The 19,550-nt window shown below is 42.6% G+C and overlaps 1 protein-coding gene across 1 annotated transcript in view; it reads right to left on the reverse strand.

Moving 5' to 3' along the window:
- Positions 1–19,550, reverse strand: part of ATP8B4 (ATPase phospholipid transporting 8B4 (putative)) — a 3,731,093-nt gene that overhangs the window by 2,006,595 nt on the left and 1,704,948 nt on the right. The window contains exon 10 of the mRNA XM_085644229.1: positions 18,515–18,603. Coding sequence (XP_085500355.1) covers positions 18,515–18,603 — 89 coding nt within the window. The remainder of the gene's footprint in view (positions 1–18,514; positions 18,604–19,550) is intronic.

Below are 19,550 nucleotides of genomic sequence, written 5' to 3' on the forward strand. Positions count from 1 at the left end.
ACCTAGCAGAGGCAGGCTTGGACAGTTAAGCAAGAAAATACCTACTTTTCTAAAAGTGGTATTTTCAAACACAGAATGTTAAAACCAACTTCACTAAAAGATGTATTTTATCATTCTGAGTTTAGGCATGCTTAATTCGAATTTCTACTATGTTCCCTGAGTCGGTTAAGATTATAAAATGAAATAATCTAAACTTCCCATTCTGACCTATGGAGAACAGGTAGCCTTGCAATAGTAAAACATGAAAATGGCTGTAATTCACTATCAGAACATGCCACACACACCAGGGAATGTCCTACCTTATCCTTACAATGCACCCTGCCCTTTGGCCTACCGTAGGGGTGTCTGATATGAAGAAAAGGGAAGGTTTAGGGACTGGCAAGTGGGTGCACTTGCCCAGTCAGCATGACAATACCAGACTGTACACAGGCTCTGCAATGGCAGACCTTAGACACACTTTTACAGGCTGCTTCTGTGGATGGCACAACCAGTGCTGCAGGCCCACCAGCAGTATTTGGATTACCAGCCCTGGGCACTCCTGGTGCACTGTACTAGGGTCTGACAGGTAAACCAAACCAACCAATCATGGAATCACTAATTCATAAATCAATTTACAATAGGGAGCACATGCACTGTGGCACTGGACAACAGTGGCAGAGTGCCCTGAGCATCTAACACCAGCAAAAACACATGAGGCAACAGCAAAAATGGAATGGAGACCCATGCCAAGGTGCCAGGTCTCACAGTCACTTTCAGTTCAAGGTGGTACAATTTGCCTGAAGAATGCCCCAGCCATATTCCAAAGGTTGGCGAACAGAGTCCTGTTTGGGTTGGAAACTTTCAGTGCAGCTTATCTAGATGACATAGGTATATCTGGTTCCACCTGGGAGGACCACCTGGTCCACCTGAAGAAAGTGCTTCAGGCCCTGAAGACAGCGGGCCTGACTATCAAGGCAAGCAAATGCAAGATACGGCAGAGTTCAGTGTTGTAATTGGGCCTCCTTGTTGGTGGAGGCAATGTACAACATCTCAACCCTATCCTGGATTGGAAAGCTCCTAAATCCCAGAAACAGGTCAGGGCCTATCTTGCCCTGACTGGGTATTATAGGAGACATGTTAAGATCTATGGGCCCATTGTAGCTCCACTGATGGAAATCACTTCTAAGAGACAGCCAAAAAGGCCTTTTTGACCCCAAATTGTCAGAAGGTCTTTGACACTGTGACTGAGGCTACGTTTTCAGCACCAGTCTTACTGGCCTCTGACCACACTAAGGAATTTTGGTGCAGACAGATGTTTCAGAACAAGGGATTGAGGCCGTCATACAGTTCATACTTTCTCAGTAAAACTGTGCATTTGCTGGACTACAAATGTCAAAACTGCACGACACTGAGTCCAGGCACACCACCAGGATAAGTTGGCCTCAGTTCTAGTTAGCTCACAGTGCACCATCTGTACCCCTAACTTAGCAAGGTAACAGGTGGTATCTGCAACCTCAGAACATGACAACCCTGACTCCCCAAGAAGGAAATGGTGGAAACAGATCTAATGCCTTTTCATTTGGTAACTCATGCATGCCCAAAATGAAATACTTTTTTGTAAGGAACAGTGGTCCCTTTCAAACAGAATAAAGTGACATACCGCAATTAGTGCAAAGAAAAATTGGGTTTTATGTTTAAAGACAATGCAAAAAATAATAGTAAATTACAATAAAATAGTAAAGGAGAAAATTTGAACAGTGAGTGAGTTGGTGGCAGGGTAAAAGGAAATCAGCCGATTTCCGGTACCCAGGCAAGTGATTAAAAGGTGACTTTTTGGTGCACGAAGGTAAGTATTAACAAAAAGTCAGTAAAGCATTTCTCTGCGTCCTACCTGGTAAGCCTTCGCAGCACCCCCCGCCTCATGTCTGTAGCTCCCCCTATCCGTTCAACTATTCATTTACTAATTGCGGTATGTCACTTTATTCTGTTTGAATGGGACCACTGTTCCTTACAAAAACGACTTCCTAAACATCATACAATCAATACAGAATCAAATCACCCCTGACATCACATTGGCCACAATCGACGTAAAGTCATTGTATACATCAATTCCGCATGACAAATGACTCGAAGCCATCGAATCATTTTTACTTCAGACCGATAAACCTGATAACCTGAATATATTCCTCATGGAACTCATTCATTTTTCACTCTACCACAGTTACTTCGAATGGTCCGGAACGTACTATATGCAATGCTCGGGCACATCAATGGGCAATTGTGCTGCGCCTACGTATGCCAATCTCTACATGTACCGTTTCAAACTTGATCATATTCTCAGTAATGTGGACTGGACAAACAACTTGATTCTTTACAAAAGATACATAGATGATATTTTCATCATTTGGATAGGAACGACTACCCTACTGGATCAACTGATTGAAATTCTCAACACAGTGGATCACCGAATCGAATTTACCCATAACATCAGTCATGAGTCAGTAACTTTCTTGGATACTCTTGTTACCAACACTGGAAATCAACTCACCACACAAGTATACACCAAACCCACTGACAGGAACAATCTATTACATTATGACAGTTTTCATCAGCCTTCTCTAAAAAAACATCTACCGTACTCCCAATTGCTACGACTCAAAAGAATTGCCAGCTCAGATGAACTCTACGAATCTAGTAAAACCTCCTGCATAGACAAATTCAAAAAACGCAACTATCCTCTTACCATCTTGGAAAGTGCAATTACCAAAGCCGCCATTCCTACCAGACAGGATTTGCTTCAACCAAAACTACAGGTCCAACAAGAAACTAGATCTGTGTTCATCTCCAAATTCTCAACAAGAAGCCACCAAATCAAAAAAATTGTGTTAAGGTATTGGCCGATTCTGAGCAATGAACCAGACTTTCGACACATCTTTGATTCACAACCCAGATTCGCATACCAAAGATCTCAAAACTTGAAACAACTTTTATCCACGCCTAAAAATCTCCACACCAGTGATTTCAAAGGTACCATCCCCTGCTTGAACTGCGGAAACTGCAATTCTATTATCAAGGGTAACAAGATTGCACACCCTCACAAAGGTTTTCCCATAAACCTAACCGTAACAGCCACGTGTAATACTCAGAACGTCATATACCTACTTAAATGCCCCTGTGGGCTTGTTTACGTTGGCAAGACAGAGAGAAAAATACGTATTCGTCTCAATGAACACAAGAGTAACATACGTACCCATCAGATAAAATCTCCCATTGCTAACCACTTTGATCGTTTACAACATAATGTCTGTCAACTACGCTTTTTGATTCTCGAACAAGTACCGATCATAAAAGGACGAAATAATACACAACATCTATTACAACGTGAAGTCTTTTGGATCAACAAACTTGATTCGATTCATCCTAAAGGACTCAATGATCGTTATGATCTAGGTTGTTTCTTGTAATGCGCTTTGATTCTGACCTTTTTTCAGTTTTCAGAATACACCTCGATATGAATCATATGGGTATACACCCATGAGACCCGGGACCCCACTACCTTGTATTCCCTGATGTTTTATCATTGTCATTTATTTTTGCCAAACCACTTTATTGCACTTGTTATTACCATCCACTAGTACCGTTTACCAATATTCTTTAGTCTATTTTGTAATTTTGTGTGTTTGTGCTTACCATTGTACTATGTGTCATACCTTCTTGCTTTGTTCCCCTATTCACCCCGCCTACACTTTCACATGTTTTCTCCACACTATCTTACTATCAGTCTCATTAACACACTGTCATTATTCCTTTCGCCATCGGCTTTACCACCTTTTTCCAGATTACGCTTGTCTATACACTTGCGTCTTTTCACTTCTCTGTTTTCAACATTTCTTTTGACTTTTCGTATACCTTTTATTGATCCTGTACACTCTTCCTACCATTTACGTATCTCTTTACATGCAGCTACACAGCCGCCGTTACTTCGTAACAGGCTTGTATTCCTCTGTTTTGATTGGACTCTACCATTCACGATAAACCTATCGGCTCTTTACACGTTGGACGACACATTTACCAGTACTAATGTAGACGATTGGCTACGAGGCCTCCAGTATCTGATTAGTGATTACGATCACCTGACACCCTTTAAAACCGCGCGCGTTTCACAGTTTACTGACTTGCTGACACACCGGCACCTTTGACCGCTTTGTCTTGATCGACTTTAACCCAGCATCACGTAAGTAGTGTACGCCATTACCGACACCGCCTCGCTCCTCTATAACTGTGCCGTTCTACACCCACCTTGTCTATTTACACACCTTTGGCTCTCTTTTTCACCTGGCTCTTAAACTTTTCCATCACCTTTCATCTTTGACTTTCTTGAAACTCTCCGTATAGTTTGTCTATCTCTGCACTTTTCTCAACTATGAGAACGCGTACTTGCCTTGTTTTCCCGTCACGTTGTTTAACCTTGATCTACACCGTTTCTTTATATTATTTTTTTACGTTCGCATGCAATCTATTTTAACACACTTCACTCATTCCACAGGATTTATCACCCACGCTCGTGACTTCAGTTCACTTTCTTAAACTTCGGCATAATACAATGTACTTGTTTACGCACCACCGTGTTCCTTAAATCACAATATTCAAACCTTGTTCACATTCTTGCTTGCTTTATTGACATCTAACCCGCTAATTTGGATTGTTGATTTATGCTTACCGCTCTTTAGATTGATTGCCGATTGACATTACTGTATTGAGTAAAAGCTGTTCCCTTGTATCCTCCCTTTTAGTGCTGCCCCTGACGAAGGGCCGCATTGACCCGAAATGCATTGGGCTACATCGAGTTATGAATTCCAATATACTCGTTTGTGATGTTTAACCTTCAGTGAAAACGATACCTTTTCAAAGGAATGACTACATACATGTGAATTGAATAAACCTATGAAATACAGAAAACGACCTTCGCTTGATTAATTTCTCCATCGGAGTGCAATTCGAGTGACACGCTTCCTACCAGAACGTGCTTTCACCTTACAAAAATGTACCTACCCTCGGTCCCGTCTGACTCCTAGGGTCTCCTTGTTTCTTTAACTCGTACTTTGCGCAATCGCTGGATTGCAAGGATTAGCTAGAATCCACCCCCACCGTGTTTTTTAGTGAGTTTAACTTTTTACCTTTTTATTTTCTATTACAGTTTATTATTGGTTATTTTACTAATTACCTTCATATTCTCAACTCCTGGTTTTTTGCCTATCTCCCTCCCCCCTCTCCCCACCCCTTGGCATGGCACAACATGCTCCCCTATATTCAGATGACTATATCAAAAGAATATTAGAAGGTCCCTCTCTCTTTACTGAGACTACAGAAAGTACAGGCCCTACTTAAAACACTATTTTTGAACAACTCGAGAAATCTACCAAAAAATTCATCAGACTCCAACTAATGGTTTGCATGCTTACTGAATACCTCAAATCAGACATAATTCCCGCAGGGCTCCAAGTCCGCAATATCCCAGGAGTCTTCACTGACATTAAGAAATATATCACTGGTTTCAGTCATATTGGTACTCCATGCTCAAGACACTGGATGGTCTTGGGCATAGATATAGCCAACGAAGAAGCAAAAAAATTAGAGATAGAAATTAAGGATATTGAAAAACAGATCAAAGAGAACAGTACACTCACTGATGCTAAGAACTTACTTGACAAAGTTGAGAAAACCCTACCCGAATTTCATCGCATTGAACAAAACAAAAAAATAATTAAAGTTAAGCGAGACGTCAAGAATTATCAAATAGAGAGGACCTACCCATACCTACTCGAGGACTTTTACACCAACAGGGCATATTTGGGTCCTAGAACACAACGACCCTGGGGCAGATTCAACAAACAGCAACACGTGGTTGGCTTTTCTGACACCTCAGCTGAGTCCTCAGATAATTCTGAATCCACTGAAGGCCCTAGTACATCCAGAACCAGAACTAATAATCCAAATTTTTTAGGGCAAGACCAGGGGCGCCAACCCACCCGCGGAACACCTCGCCTTCCCCGTTGGCACAGCACCCCTGGAGACAGACAAACACGCCAAAGGTATTACCAATGGTGAACAACACTGCTCCCCACTTTTATTCCTCCAACCGTGATCCCACAGTCACCATGGGTGAACAAGAAATCATTCCCATCTTCAATCTCTCGACTCACTTACTTTCTGATAAAGAAATCACATTACTTAGCAAAGGGCTTTCCTTTGCCCTACTACTAAACCTGATAACCTACAACTCCAAATTGAGCTTTTACACTTTTTTAGAAAGATACGCCTTCATGCCTTCTTTCATAACAAATCATATACACCCTCGACAGCATTTACTACATTTCGTCCCCCCTCTACCTTCTCCCCGCCGCTTCACAGTATCCCGGCTGAAATTCTTACTTTTGAAAAACTGATTCTCAAGAACATTGCTATACTTGAACATCAACGTACTTACATCCCTTACAACCTGTCACTGTTCGAAAAAAATGCAATGAAGGGACTCAAGCAAATGAATAATTTGACCATCAAACCAGCAGACAAGGGTGGTGGCATTGTCATCCAAAACACTGACTCATATAAACAAGGTATACTGGCACAACTCTCCAGAACAGATCACTATCTAAGACTACCCACTGACCCCACCAAAGAAATTCAAAAACTTATCCTGGATATCACTGAAGAGGGCCTGGCTCAAGGGTTTCTTACCAAAAATGAATTCCAGTTTCTTAACACCAAATGCCCCCGTACACCGGTCATTTACACTTTACCCAAGATACATAAGAACCCCACCACCCCACCGGGTCGCCCTATTGTATTCGGTTGTGGCTCAATTTTGGAACCACTGGGCAGGTACATTGACCACTTTATCAGAGATTTTGTCCCGACCACACAATGCTACATTAAGGGCACCATGGCTATGGTTAACCTTATAGAGGAGCTTCCCTTCAATCCCCTCAGTAACCTCCTCTGTACCCTCGATGTGGAGTCACTCTACACCAACATTCCCCATGATGAAGGTATTGACGTCATCCACTCTACCCTTAACACTAGGCCACAACCCCATTCCGTCCCCACCTCCTTCATTACTCACCTCCTTAAGATTTGCCTGACTAAGAATTTTTTCCTTTTTGACGGAACCTTTTACCAACAAGTGAAAGGCACCAGTATGGGAGCAGTTTTCGCTCCAAATTTTGCAATACTCTACATGGATTGGCTAGAAACAAACATAATGCTATCCCCCCACAACCCCTTCAGACCCCACATTTTAAAATGGAAACGCTACATCGATGACATTTTCCTTATTTGGAACAGTAATACAGACCACCTCGCCCGATTCCATATCTGGCTCAATCATCACAGCAATGGTCTCAAATTTACTGTCAACAGTAGCAAAGAACAAATAGCATTTTTGGATCTATCTATCATTGCTAACAATGGGGGTCTATACACCACCCTTTATCGAAAACCCACCGAAAAAACCCACTCTTTTGTCATATAACAGTCACCACCCCAGAGCCCTTCGCGATTCACTTCCCTACTCACAATGTTTGCGTATACGACGTAACTGCTTCTTTAAACAAGATTATTTTTCTGAAGCTAACCTGCTACTGAAGAAATTGACCGATAGAGGCTACCCACGCAAACTAGTGAAGAGATCGCTCAAGAGAGCCTGGTACTGCCCTAGGGAGATTCTACTTACTCCCAAGGATAAGAAAAATAACGACAAACTTGTATGTGTCACCACATTCACACCAATTTCCAACGTGGTGAAAAAATGTATTAATAGACATTGGCCTACACTTAATGCTGGCAATCTAAAAATAGAACGCCCCCTTTTTGCTTTCAAAAAGAACAAGAGCATTAAGGACCATCTAGTCAGGGCCGCACTTCCAGAACCTAAAAGGGACCCTACCCTTAGAAACTTCTGTAATCTACCACCCCTAGTAGGCCATTTCAAATGTACCAGTTGTAGCGTTTGTTGTCTCACATTGGACACTAAAACATTTGTGCATGGGAATATTAACATCACCCTGAGTAACTTTTCTAATTGTAACACTAATAATGTTATATATGCCATAACCTGCCCTTGTAACCTGATCTATGTGGGGCAAACAACGCAGAAAATCAGAGTCCGGATTAGCCAACATAGAAGCAGAATCCGCTGTAAAACCACTAATGCACCTCTTGTCGAACATTTTACGCAACTCAATCACACTGAGGACGACATGACATGGCAGATCATCAGCGTGATTGTACAGTATACAAGGAACATGAACATAGCGGCTGTCCTCAACAAGGAGGAACTAAAATGGATAATCCGCTCTGATAGTCATCACACGGGACTGAACCGACTTGAGGACTGGTCCAACTTACTTTAAATCCCTGTTATTTCTCTATTGTGTTGTATACTGAGCCTTTTGCCAATAATGAAATGTCCATTGTACCCACTTGAATACACTGAGCCTTTCCTTGCTTTTCCATGCCTGCTGCACCCAACTCCTCCTCCTTCCCAATTCCTTATACTATACTAAATTCCCTATTCTGATCCCCCTCACGTCCCCCTCTCTCCCACACCTATCTCCTTCTCCTGGCGCACAGGACCCAGGCTAGCCCCCACTTACTTGATGTCCCCTAAATAGATTAGAAGGGCTGAAAGGGGAGAGTAGGGAAAAGTTAGCCACACCTGTGGGTTGGGTTAGCCAGATTACACTCCAAGGAGAGAATTTCTGCATTTAGATTTTTGGAGAAATGTGAATTCTGGGACACTTTGATTTTGTCCCAGATGAGCACGACCACATAGCCGCAGTCGTTGCTTTACACTTTTTGCTGCTAGAAAGTAGATTATTTTATTTAAACTTTAAAATTAAAAATTCATACCTCTAGTTCCCCACATTGGATTTTTGTTGTTTTTGTGTCCTGTCAAAGATAAGAACATTCTCTGTTTTTATACATTGGTGTAGGAATTTTATTGTGCTGTGTCCTTTATTTATTTACTTTTTTGGTGATAATAAATGCTTTACACACCCATCTCCCAAATTAAGCCTGACTGCTCGTCTGCCAAGCTACCAAGCTATCAATGGTTGAGTAAGGATTCATTCATTGAGGCATGACTGGACCTTATTAGTGATGGTGATATAATTACTAGCTGATGGTACCTACCTCCACCTATTAAAAACCCATGTTACAACAATGCCCTTGTCATATTATTGCTGTGTGTCAGCTTTTCTATAATGGTCCAGCGTCTCTCCCAGTCCTTATGTTCTTTCTCTATGTAGTGTGCTGTCAGTCAAGACGACGTCTTTTTACAATGGATGAATCTATAGTGTTCCCCAATTCTAATCTTAATTTTTCTCATAGTCACTCCTACATACCTTAGTTTACAGGGCACTCAACCAGGTAAACAACATTTTCAGAATGTCAATCGGTGTGTGTGGGTTGTTCACAGGGTGTTAATAAACCTAGGTCAAATTACTTTGAATGACTAGTAAGAGGACAAGCTGTAAAGTGGCCACAGGGATAGTGGCTTGTGACCATAGGGAAATTCCAGAGGGTGTTTAGGTTGGGGAAGTTTCTCCTTGTGGGTCTAGTGTGAACCAAGATATCTCTGATGCTCTTAGATTTCTTGAACAAAAAGCAGGTTTATCAAAAAGTAACTGATTGTATGTCAGGATATGTCCATATTTGTTTATAATTTTCTTAACTTGGAGGAATGTTTGTATGTACTGACACAAATTAAGCCCTTCTTCTCATTCCTCTTACTATCCTCTATTAGGGCTTCCCTCTGATTATTCTGTGCTTGTTTCTTCACCTTCTCAATTATCTGTCTTGGGTATTCACATTCTACTGTTTTTCTGTAAGGCTCTCTGCTTCCTTCTTGAACATTTTGACCTGTGAGCAATTTCTCCTAATTCGTAGGAACTGGCCTACGGTAAGATTCTCCTTCTGTGCAGGGGTGATATGTTAGGTTAATATAATTTATACAGCTCACGAATCACCCCGAAAGGGGTATTTTGGCGCCTAGCCAAAAGCACATGCCAAGTATGGAATTCCTGTTCCAAAAGAGCACTATCTTCGAATGTTTTCTAAAGTGGAGATGATCCATGCACATGCAAACGTGCAGAAGTAACCTATTCCAATACAGCGGGGCAAGATAAGAAAAGGCTCTGGCTTCTGTGTGGGTACTTCTCACACATGGGCCAATCAATTTGCCACTAGATCTAATCAGCTAGAAGGACAATAATGAACAAGTCTAGATGACAGATAACTGGGACCTTTTCCCAGTAAGTAATTATGTGTAGGACAACACATTTTAAAGATAATATTTTTTAAGGACTGGTGGCCAATGCAGAGAGTGCAGAAGAGAGGAACAAGCAGTTCCAGTTGGAGAATTGCAGATTAAACAGGCAGAAGTGTTTTGCGGCACTTGGAGTTTAGAAAGCAGCGTCTCACTTGCCAAGGCTAGGAGCGCATTGCTGTAGTCTAAATGGCTGGTGACCAATGCCTGTTCAAGGGTTTGCCTTACTGAGAGGGGGAGGAGGGTACAAAACTGAGGACAGGTGCATTGTATAGAAGCATATGCCAATCATAGATGAGACCTGCTTGTTCATGGAGAGAGTTTGGCCTAAGTGGACACCTAGATTTTTCATCACAGGTTTAGGACTTGGAGCTGTGCCAAGGTCCGAAGGCCACCAATCAGAAGACCAAAGCTAGTGGGCCCGACCTAACAGCATGATTTCAGTTTTGCCAGCATTCAGCTGAAGGCATTTAACTGTTAGCAATTGCTATCATCCCGGCTGAGAAACGCACTATAGTTTTGGCCAGATCTTTATCGCAGGAGATAATTAACTGTGTATCATCAACATGAGATGTTACCTTCAATATGAAGGCTTCGATGATCCTAGAAAGGGGAGCCATACAGATGTTAAATAAGGTGAGCCAGAGACACCCAAATTGTGATGGGTCCAAGATCTTATTGACCTCGAGATATTCTGTAAGGCGTCTGTTAATTTGACCTTCTAACAGCTTACCAAGTGAGGGGAGCAGGGAAAATGGGTAATATTTTGTAAGAGTCTTGAGATACAGAGTCACCCTCTTCTAAAGCGGCATAACCTAGGCCTCCTTCCAAGCCATTGGTAGTTTGCTTGAGTTAAGAGATAGATTAAATATGGTGCATGTGGCTGGATCAATTCACAACGTCTCCAAGGACACAGAAATTCAAGCTGTGGTCGTGGTTTCAGTAGTCTTTTTATTCAATCATCTAAGACACGCCCCTTCACCAACACGTGTTTCGTCTTGTGCTGTATCAATGATAGCAGACTTCATCAGGGCAATTTATTCAGTCTTGTTAAGACTACGGTATAAATCACTCCAGTTCAGGATTTGCTAATGTGTTCATATATATTCTTAAATTCCTTATTTCATATTGTTAATTTGACAGTGAAAAGAAGATCCACAAAAAATGCCCATAAGTGAAGTCAGGTCTCCAACATTTATAAATCTTGTCTGTTTTGTTCTCATACTCCTGGTGGTCCACTGAGTACACGCGCGTGGATTGGCCTAGTGACTGTATTTTGCTTAATCATGAATGGAAACTATCTCCCAGAACACTCAGCAGTATCAAGTGTGAACTTGGTCCTGAAACCTCATACACTATCAAACTACCAATAAGAAATAAGGAATTTAAGAATATATATGAACACATTAGCAAATCCTGAACTGGACTGATTTATACCTTGGTCTTAACAAGACTGAATCATTCGCCCTGATGAAGTTTGCTATGGTTGAAACAGAACGAGACAAAACATGTGTTGGTGAAGGGGCGTGTCTTATATGATTGAATAAAAAGACTACTGAAACCACAACCTCTTGGATTTCTGTGTGCTGTTAAGTTAGTACATAATCTCATAGCAAACTTGCCTCCTTTACCTTGGATGGTTAAATCGAAGAACAATATTTCTTGTTTGTCAAAGGTTATCGTGAAAATTAGGACGGTATTGCAATTGTTCAGCCATTGTAGGAATGGGGCGGCTTTTACTTCATCGCCTTGCCAGATTGCTAACACTTCATCAATATACTGGTGCTAAAGGCATGTTTCTTTTCCAAAGGGGTTTTTAGGCCAAATATGCTCTTTTTCACATAGGTCTACATAGAGACAAGCTATGCTAGGGGCTAAAGTGCTCTCCTAGAAGTCCCATGCTGTTGCAGAAAAATCTTTCCCTCAAAAGCAAAGTAATTTTTCATCAATGCAAATTCTGCCAACATCATAATCCACTCAATGGGAGTGACAAGATTATGGATAGCTCTGAGACTTTCTTATTGAGGGATGCTAGTATACAATGCCTCAATATCCAGACATAACATAACTTCTGTTAGAGGATCATAATCCAGTTCATTCAGGATATTCAGAAGATGTTTTTGTGCCTTTACATAAGATTCATTTTCACCACTAGAGGTCAGAAGAACCATTTGACAAACTGGGATAGAGGTTCCAGAACTAAGCCGATGCCCGATACAAGTGGATGGCCTGTGGTGGTATTCGTACTATGTGTATTTTGCGTACTGTATAAAAATAAGGAATCCTAGATTTAGATGTAATCAGGAATTCAGCCCCTTTACAGATTATCCAAATATTGACTTTTTCCTCTTCCACCAAACCGCTGAGGAGACAATCCAGTTGGTATAAGGGGTCAACCTTGTCCAAGAAGCTAATTGCCAAACACAATTAGCTGAGGCCGATTTGGCCTTCAGGATCATCAATGTCTTCCATTCGGATATTTCAGTAGGCCACCTCTCTCTGGAAGGCTACACAGTAGGAGAGCATCCCACTATATGTAACCTTCTATGATAATCAGATTTACAAAGACTTCGGAGCCTAGGTATTCACAACTATTAGACGTTAAATTTGCTCTGAACTATTTTCCCATGCTGGCCCCATAAGGAATATTTATTTAGGATGAAACTCTCTGCCACGCCAGCAAGTCTGCCTGATCTCCTGCAGGAGGTTTGCAGAGCTCCAGGCACTGAACTTACCCAACAGGATGTTTACACAAGGCTGTGTAAGTTTTACTATTGTCAAACGGATGATGCACAGTGGAAGTGTCCATAATTGTATTTAGTAATATAAGACAAAAGGAGAACCGTTTAGCAGGTCAAAGAGTAGGCCAGATTTGCAAGCTGTCTGAATTGTTACAAGTTCAACCATGTCATTCAAAAATAAAATGGTTTACACAACCTAAGAAAGTGTCAGCTTGCTCCCAAATAAGGGCCCTGGGAAAAAGGAGCCTGCTCTTCTTTCCTCCATGGGATTCTGATCTGGGAGGGACAGACTTAGATGGGTTTTCACAGTGGGAAGTAAAACGGTGGGTTTCCCATTTAAAGAAATGGTATTAAAAAAATTTCAAATATAATTAGGATCAAATTGAAAAATAATGTATGGGTCGGATATACTAAAAGTTTTTGCAAATTGTGAGATATACTACTAGGTCACTTCACAAAATCACCATTTGCGCGGGGTCACATAATTATGAGCCTAAATATTATTAATTGATCAGATCGCAATTAGAGGTCCCCTTTGATTAGCTACAAACACAGGGATGATGGCCTGCTATGAACAGCAGAACACCATCCCGGTGTTTGCATTCCTAAATGTAAAACTTTATTTAAACCTGCCTATGTTTCTTTTCTAGACTGGTGCTGCTTTAAAAAAATGTTTTCAATTTGGACATCAAGTGGCGCAGGCAGTGATCCCCAGGCCATTGCCTTCTGCCTTCGAGACGAATCACTTTTTCGGGACTGATTAATGATTTTCAACAAGAATGGCAGTTGCAAACCACTGACACACTGCATACCAAATGAAAAATTGGAAGGAATGCCCATATATGTCCCTTCCAAAATTGCAACTTGATATGGGTCGCCAATTCCATTTAATCCCCAACTGTCTTAACTCCTCAATTTGACTGATGACTATACCGAAATCCTATAATGGGCACCAACTAAGAGAGTCCACTTGGTCCAAATACCTGATCTCTATTACAAGAAAACCCACAATGTGCCATTACTACCACTTTCAACATGAGCTGTGCTAATCACATAGAATGCTGGACATAAACTCCCCACAGTCCATGAACATATTCAATATGGATCAACTATCTGGAACATCAAGGGATTTAGGATTCAAGATGAACATTTTATTGGAACTCCTGGACTTCCCACAGACTAAAATCTCTAGATGACCTTGTTCGAAACGGGGTTTCTGGTCGGCTAGGGCATACACCTAAGCCAGGCAAAGCTCACTACTCTAGTCAGGGTAAGGGAGTTACACACCTAAGATAACCCCTGTTCACTCCCTTGGTAGCTTGGCAGAGCAGTCATGCTTATCCCAGAGGCAATTTGTAAAGCATTTACGCAACACACATATACACACCAGTGACACACTAGGCACACCACAAAAGAGACTGCACACAAGTATAAAAATAGCCTTTGCATTATATATACATCAGAACACATTAGACCATAAATCACTGAGTAGCATGTAAAGCCACTTTTATGACCACATAACATAAATCACTGTGCCACTTGGCACTTGTCATAAATAAGGCATATACCACATCAGACCCTAATCACATGAAACACTGCACCACTATGTGCTTGTTGTAACATCACAATAAACCATTTAGTTATTTCGATATAATTTGACCTGTACCCCAATAAGAGTATATTTTATCAAAACACAATACAATACTCATTCGAAAACCTCCCACACCTTTGGTAAAGCAACTTATCTTTATATGCGGATATAGCTCAAACAAAAGTGAGCTTGGAAAAATATTAAACAAAATATATTAATTAGTGAGAGAGGTGATGATTTTGGGGTCCCCCTAACCTAGGGAGAGGGCCAAGCAGATGACTAAACGCAAAGAGCACATCATGCTGAACGATTTGGTGGCGGTCCCATCCTCTCAGGACAACCCCAAGCAACGTTATGGGCAAAAATCCAATCCAAACAAAAAAGACCCCTCAAAGCAATATGAAGGGAGATTCTATAGTGCATTGAAAATCCTATTATCGCTCCAACACTGAGCTGGGAGCACTGCAAGGTTTGTCTGGGTCCATCTCTGCTTCTGCAGGTTTGCGGGAGGTGCCTGTTCCACGGGGCACCTCAACAACATCTCTTGATGGCGGGAAGCTCGGGCGACCCACAACCGCCTGTCTTCGCCAGCTCCATGCTCCATCAGCACCCACACGTGCTGCAGTAGGAGCCAGCAACTTGTATGGAGGTCTGCCCACTCCGGCAGGCAGACTGCAGCCCTCTGCGGTCGCCTCCCGCTCCCCCCACACACTGGCACAGGGAGAAGGGACAGCGGACCACAAGGGGGAGGCAGCAGCGCTCCCCCGTCCTTACTCTCGGGGAAGCATGCCTGCGCTTCTCCACATCAGGAAGCATACGGGGGCGGGGATAAGGTCCCGGCCCCTGGTTACCATGACCAAGCCCCAGGGATGGAGTCGCAAGGCGAGATAGAAGCACGGGGAGGGGAAAACACGCATGCCCCTCCTCCAACGTAACAACCACAGTAGCTCTCCCCCGAGCCCTGGCCCACTCTGGCGGAATCGGATCGAACGACGACGTAGCTCCACACGCTCCCAGCGAGGAAAGGTAACCAAACTTTGAAAGGGCATAACTAGGGCCCCATTGGGCCGATTTGGGCAAGCCTGGTCTCATTTTACTCCTGGCAATTGAAGCAACCTTCCTTACTTCTAAAGTGGTGCAGTCCTCCAAATGTTGGTCCTTCTGACTCCCTGCACCAGTTCTCCTTTGTGGTTTTGGTTGGGGGGGGGTGCAGAAGAGTCCAAGGTTTCTCCCAACTGGTCCTCAGTAAAGAGGCCAGCACACACAAGCCCTTGGAGGTTCTTCACTTGCAGGATACCACAGCAGGGGGAAAAGAGTTAATCCTTTTCCTCCACCACAGGCAGAAGCAGCAACTACAGGCCAACCCACCCCTCACTCAGAAAAGGCATCTAAAGGTTTTGTTTTTGTGTTCACTGATGCCACTGAAAGCAATATACAACCCAAAAGCATGTAGCATTGGTGTTTTTTCAGTCCTTCGCTCTTCTACTTGGCAGGGTCCTCTTGAATCAATCCAAAGTCCTGGGGTTTTAGATGACATAACTATACCCCAAAATGTCTTTGTTCTCTTTGTGATAAAGGTTTCTAAACCAAGTCCAAACCAGTTCTGCATTTACTGGTGTAGCATGACCACAGGGGGCAGAGACAGCATTGTGCAAAATGAGACACAGCCTATTCAGGTGTAAGTAACACTCCCCCCACCACCCTAAATGCAGACCAGGTCTATTCAGGCCTGCGCTGAGTCACCCAGGCAAGGTATTGCAAAAGGAGACACAGCCTATTCAGGTGTATGTAACACTCCCCCCACCACTCTAAATGCAGACCAGGTCTATTCAGCCCTGCGCTGAGTCACCCAGGCAAGGCAGGGCACAACCTCAACACCCCTCAGTGACTGTCTAGAGTGAATGCACATCTCAGCTCCTGTCACCCACACACCAGACACTTAATATCCAACCAGCCAGAGGCACATAGAATGGTGAAGTAAGAAAACGCTCACTTTCTAAAAGTGGTAATTTCAAACACAGGATTTAAAAAACACCTTTACCAAAAGGTGTGTTAATACATTCTGAGTTCAGAGAGTCCAAACATCATTTTCCTATCTTGCCCCTATGGAATGTTACACATGTGAACATGGTACAGTGCAACCCCAATTATAAACCTATGGGACAGATAGCCTTTCAACAGTGAAAAATGAAATTCACTGTATTTCACTATCAGGACATGTCACACACACTAGCACATGTCCTACCTTTTACATGTACTGCACCCTGCCCATGAGGGTACCTTAGGCCTACCTTAGGAGTGCCTTACATGCAAGAAAAAGGAAGGTTTGGTCCTGGCAAGTGGGTGCACTTGTCAGGACAGCATGGCAGTTTACAACTGCCTGTGCAGACAGTACAGTGGTAGGTCTGAGATACATTTATAGGGCTACAAATGAGGGAAGCACAACCAGTGCTGCAAGCCCAATAGCAGCATTTGATTTACAGGCCCTGGCACAGACAGTGCACTTTACTAGGGACTTACCAGTAAATCAAAAATGCCAATCATTGATAGCCAATCATATCACAATTTACACAGAGAGCATATGCACTTTAGCACTGATCAGCAGTGGTAAAGTGGCCAGAATCCTATAGTCAACAGATATAGGATCAGAAAAATAGGAGGCAAAAAAGCAAAAAATTTAGGGGTAAAACCTGTCAAAAGGGCAAGGTCTAACAGACCTACTACAGTATGATGCCTTAAAGTCCTTCAACGGTATCACACAAGGATTCTACACTAACAGAAAATCATAAGAACGAAATGCTTGAAAACTAATGTTGTCCCATGGGAAATGATGGAAGGTTAGATAATCATTGTTAGTACTCAACTGATCCACGCGCTCACTGAGGACCCCTCAAATGCCAAAACCAACTTCTGTAACCCCATGACCAACTTAGCCAAATGGATGAGAGACAACTGCCTCCAACTCAACTTCGACAAAACTGAAGTACTGATCTTTGGGAAGAACACCTCCACATGGGTCCACAGCAGAACTTGACCAGCAGAACACCCACACTGACCGACCATGCACGCACCCTCAGCATCATCCTAGACAGCCAACTGACCATGAAACGACAAGTCAACACATTCGCCTCCTCCTGCTTCCACACACTCTGCATGCTCTGCAGAATCTTCAGATGGATTCCAACCAACACCAGAAAGACCATCACTCAGGCCCTCGTCACCCGTCTCCTCAACTACTGCAATGCCCTCTATGCTGGTATCCCCACCCAGCTCCTCAGAAGACTCCAGCCCATACAGAACGCCGTAGCTAGACTCATCCTGGACCTCTCAAAATGAACTCAAGTCGCCCCACCTGAAACACCTTCATTGGCTCCCCATCCAAAAGAGAGGCCAGTTCTAGAACCCCCCTACAAAGCCCTCCCTAACCTAGGACCTGCCTATATCAACCATCGACTGAGCTTCTACCAACCAGACTGCTGCATTCCTCCTCACTCACCCTCAAAAAGCCCCCCTCTGCATCCTTCGCAGCCGCAGCGGTGGCTGCTCCTTATAATACATCACTGATAAGACCTGGAAAGACTTTGGCTCCGTACAGCTCCACTGCTAGCAGACTTTAGAAAGAGTCTCAAGACCTGGCTCTTCGACACAGGCACAGCACCCAGATACCTCCAGGGTTGACAGTGTGCACTTTACAAATGCTTTTTTGATTGATTACACAACGTAGACGTTTTAGCTGATGGATAAACTATAAACCCACAGTGACATATAATGTGATGTATCTGATTCAAAATAATCATCAACGCCAACAATGTTTAATGAAGAAAATTAATTTGTTGCTTAATTACCTGCTAATGTCTATTGCTTTAATCAACTTACCCATAAGACTATAGTATTCATTAGGTGATCGATACTTGTTCTTTTAAATTTTGTTCTGCCACTGTTCTGCATTAGTTTAGTGTCAGGGCCTATACAAACAATAACAAGAAGTGATATCAATAGTCAAATATTTTTGAAATGCAGAATTTAACATATTTTAACATATATGACTCAAAACACTGACATCATAGCATGAACCTGGTTCTTGTTTCAAAACGATATACATATCCATCTTTTGGGACTATGTAACGGGTGCATTGTTGCAAATGCAGCGTCACCTAGACATTCATGTGCTTGCCATTTGTGTTTTAAGAATTCTAAACATAACACATTGCACGTCCTTTTTCTCATCTGTAATGATTTTCCAGCAGAAGCAGATACATATCAAATTAACCCTTTCCCTTGAATGGTATTACATAATAAATCACGCAAATGCGACATAGGTAGCCATTATTTCTTCATTTTGCCATTTTCAACCGACCTGTACAATGCACTTGGGTTTGGTTCTACCAAGTACAGAAGATAGCCCACATCATGGAACCCGTATATAAGTGTATTTTGGGAGGTAAACCTAGTACCCCCACCTAGTCATCAGGGTCCAGGATACACTGTTTACACTATTAATTGAAAACACATCAATAAGGGCATTTATTAGACCCCATTTTTTCAAACTGCCAGGGACTGACAGTTGATTGCCCAACAGCGGTCCCGTGGTCGGACCACTACTTAGTGGCCTTTGTAACCCCTTTCACAAGACCACCCTCAAAAAGGGACCCACCATATAACAGCAGGCATAGTATATGGAGAAATTTCAAGGAAAGCAGCTTTACACAGGCTCTTCTAGCACACCCAAAAACAATAGTTGATAGGCTGAAAGCAGAACAATGTCATACATTCACCCCAGTACAGAGATCTGGGCCTAAATCGATCATTTTTTTACTCACCATGCCATTCCAGTTTGTACCCAGCCATATGCAAATCAGCCTTGACTCATGGGAACAGTCCAGCTCGAACTGCCAAGCAAGGTCCTCCCTGG

Source organism: Triturus cristatus, chromosome 3_1 (assembly GCF_964204655.1).
Source record: "Triturus cristatus chromosome 3_1, aTriCri1.1, whole genome shotgun sequence".
NCBI classification, from domain to species: Eukaryota; Metazoa; Chordata; class Amphibia; order Caudata; family Salamandridae; genus Triturus; species Triturus cristatus.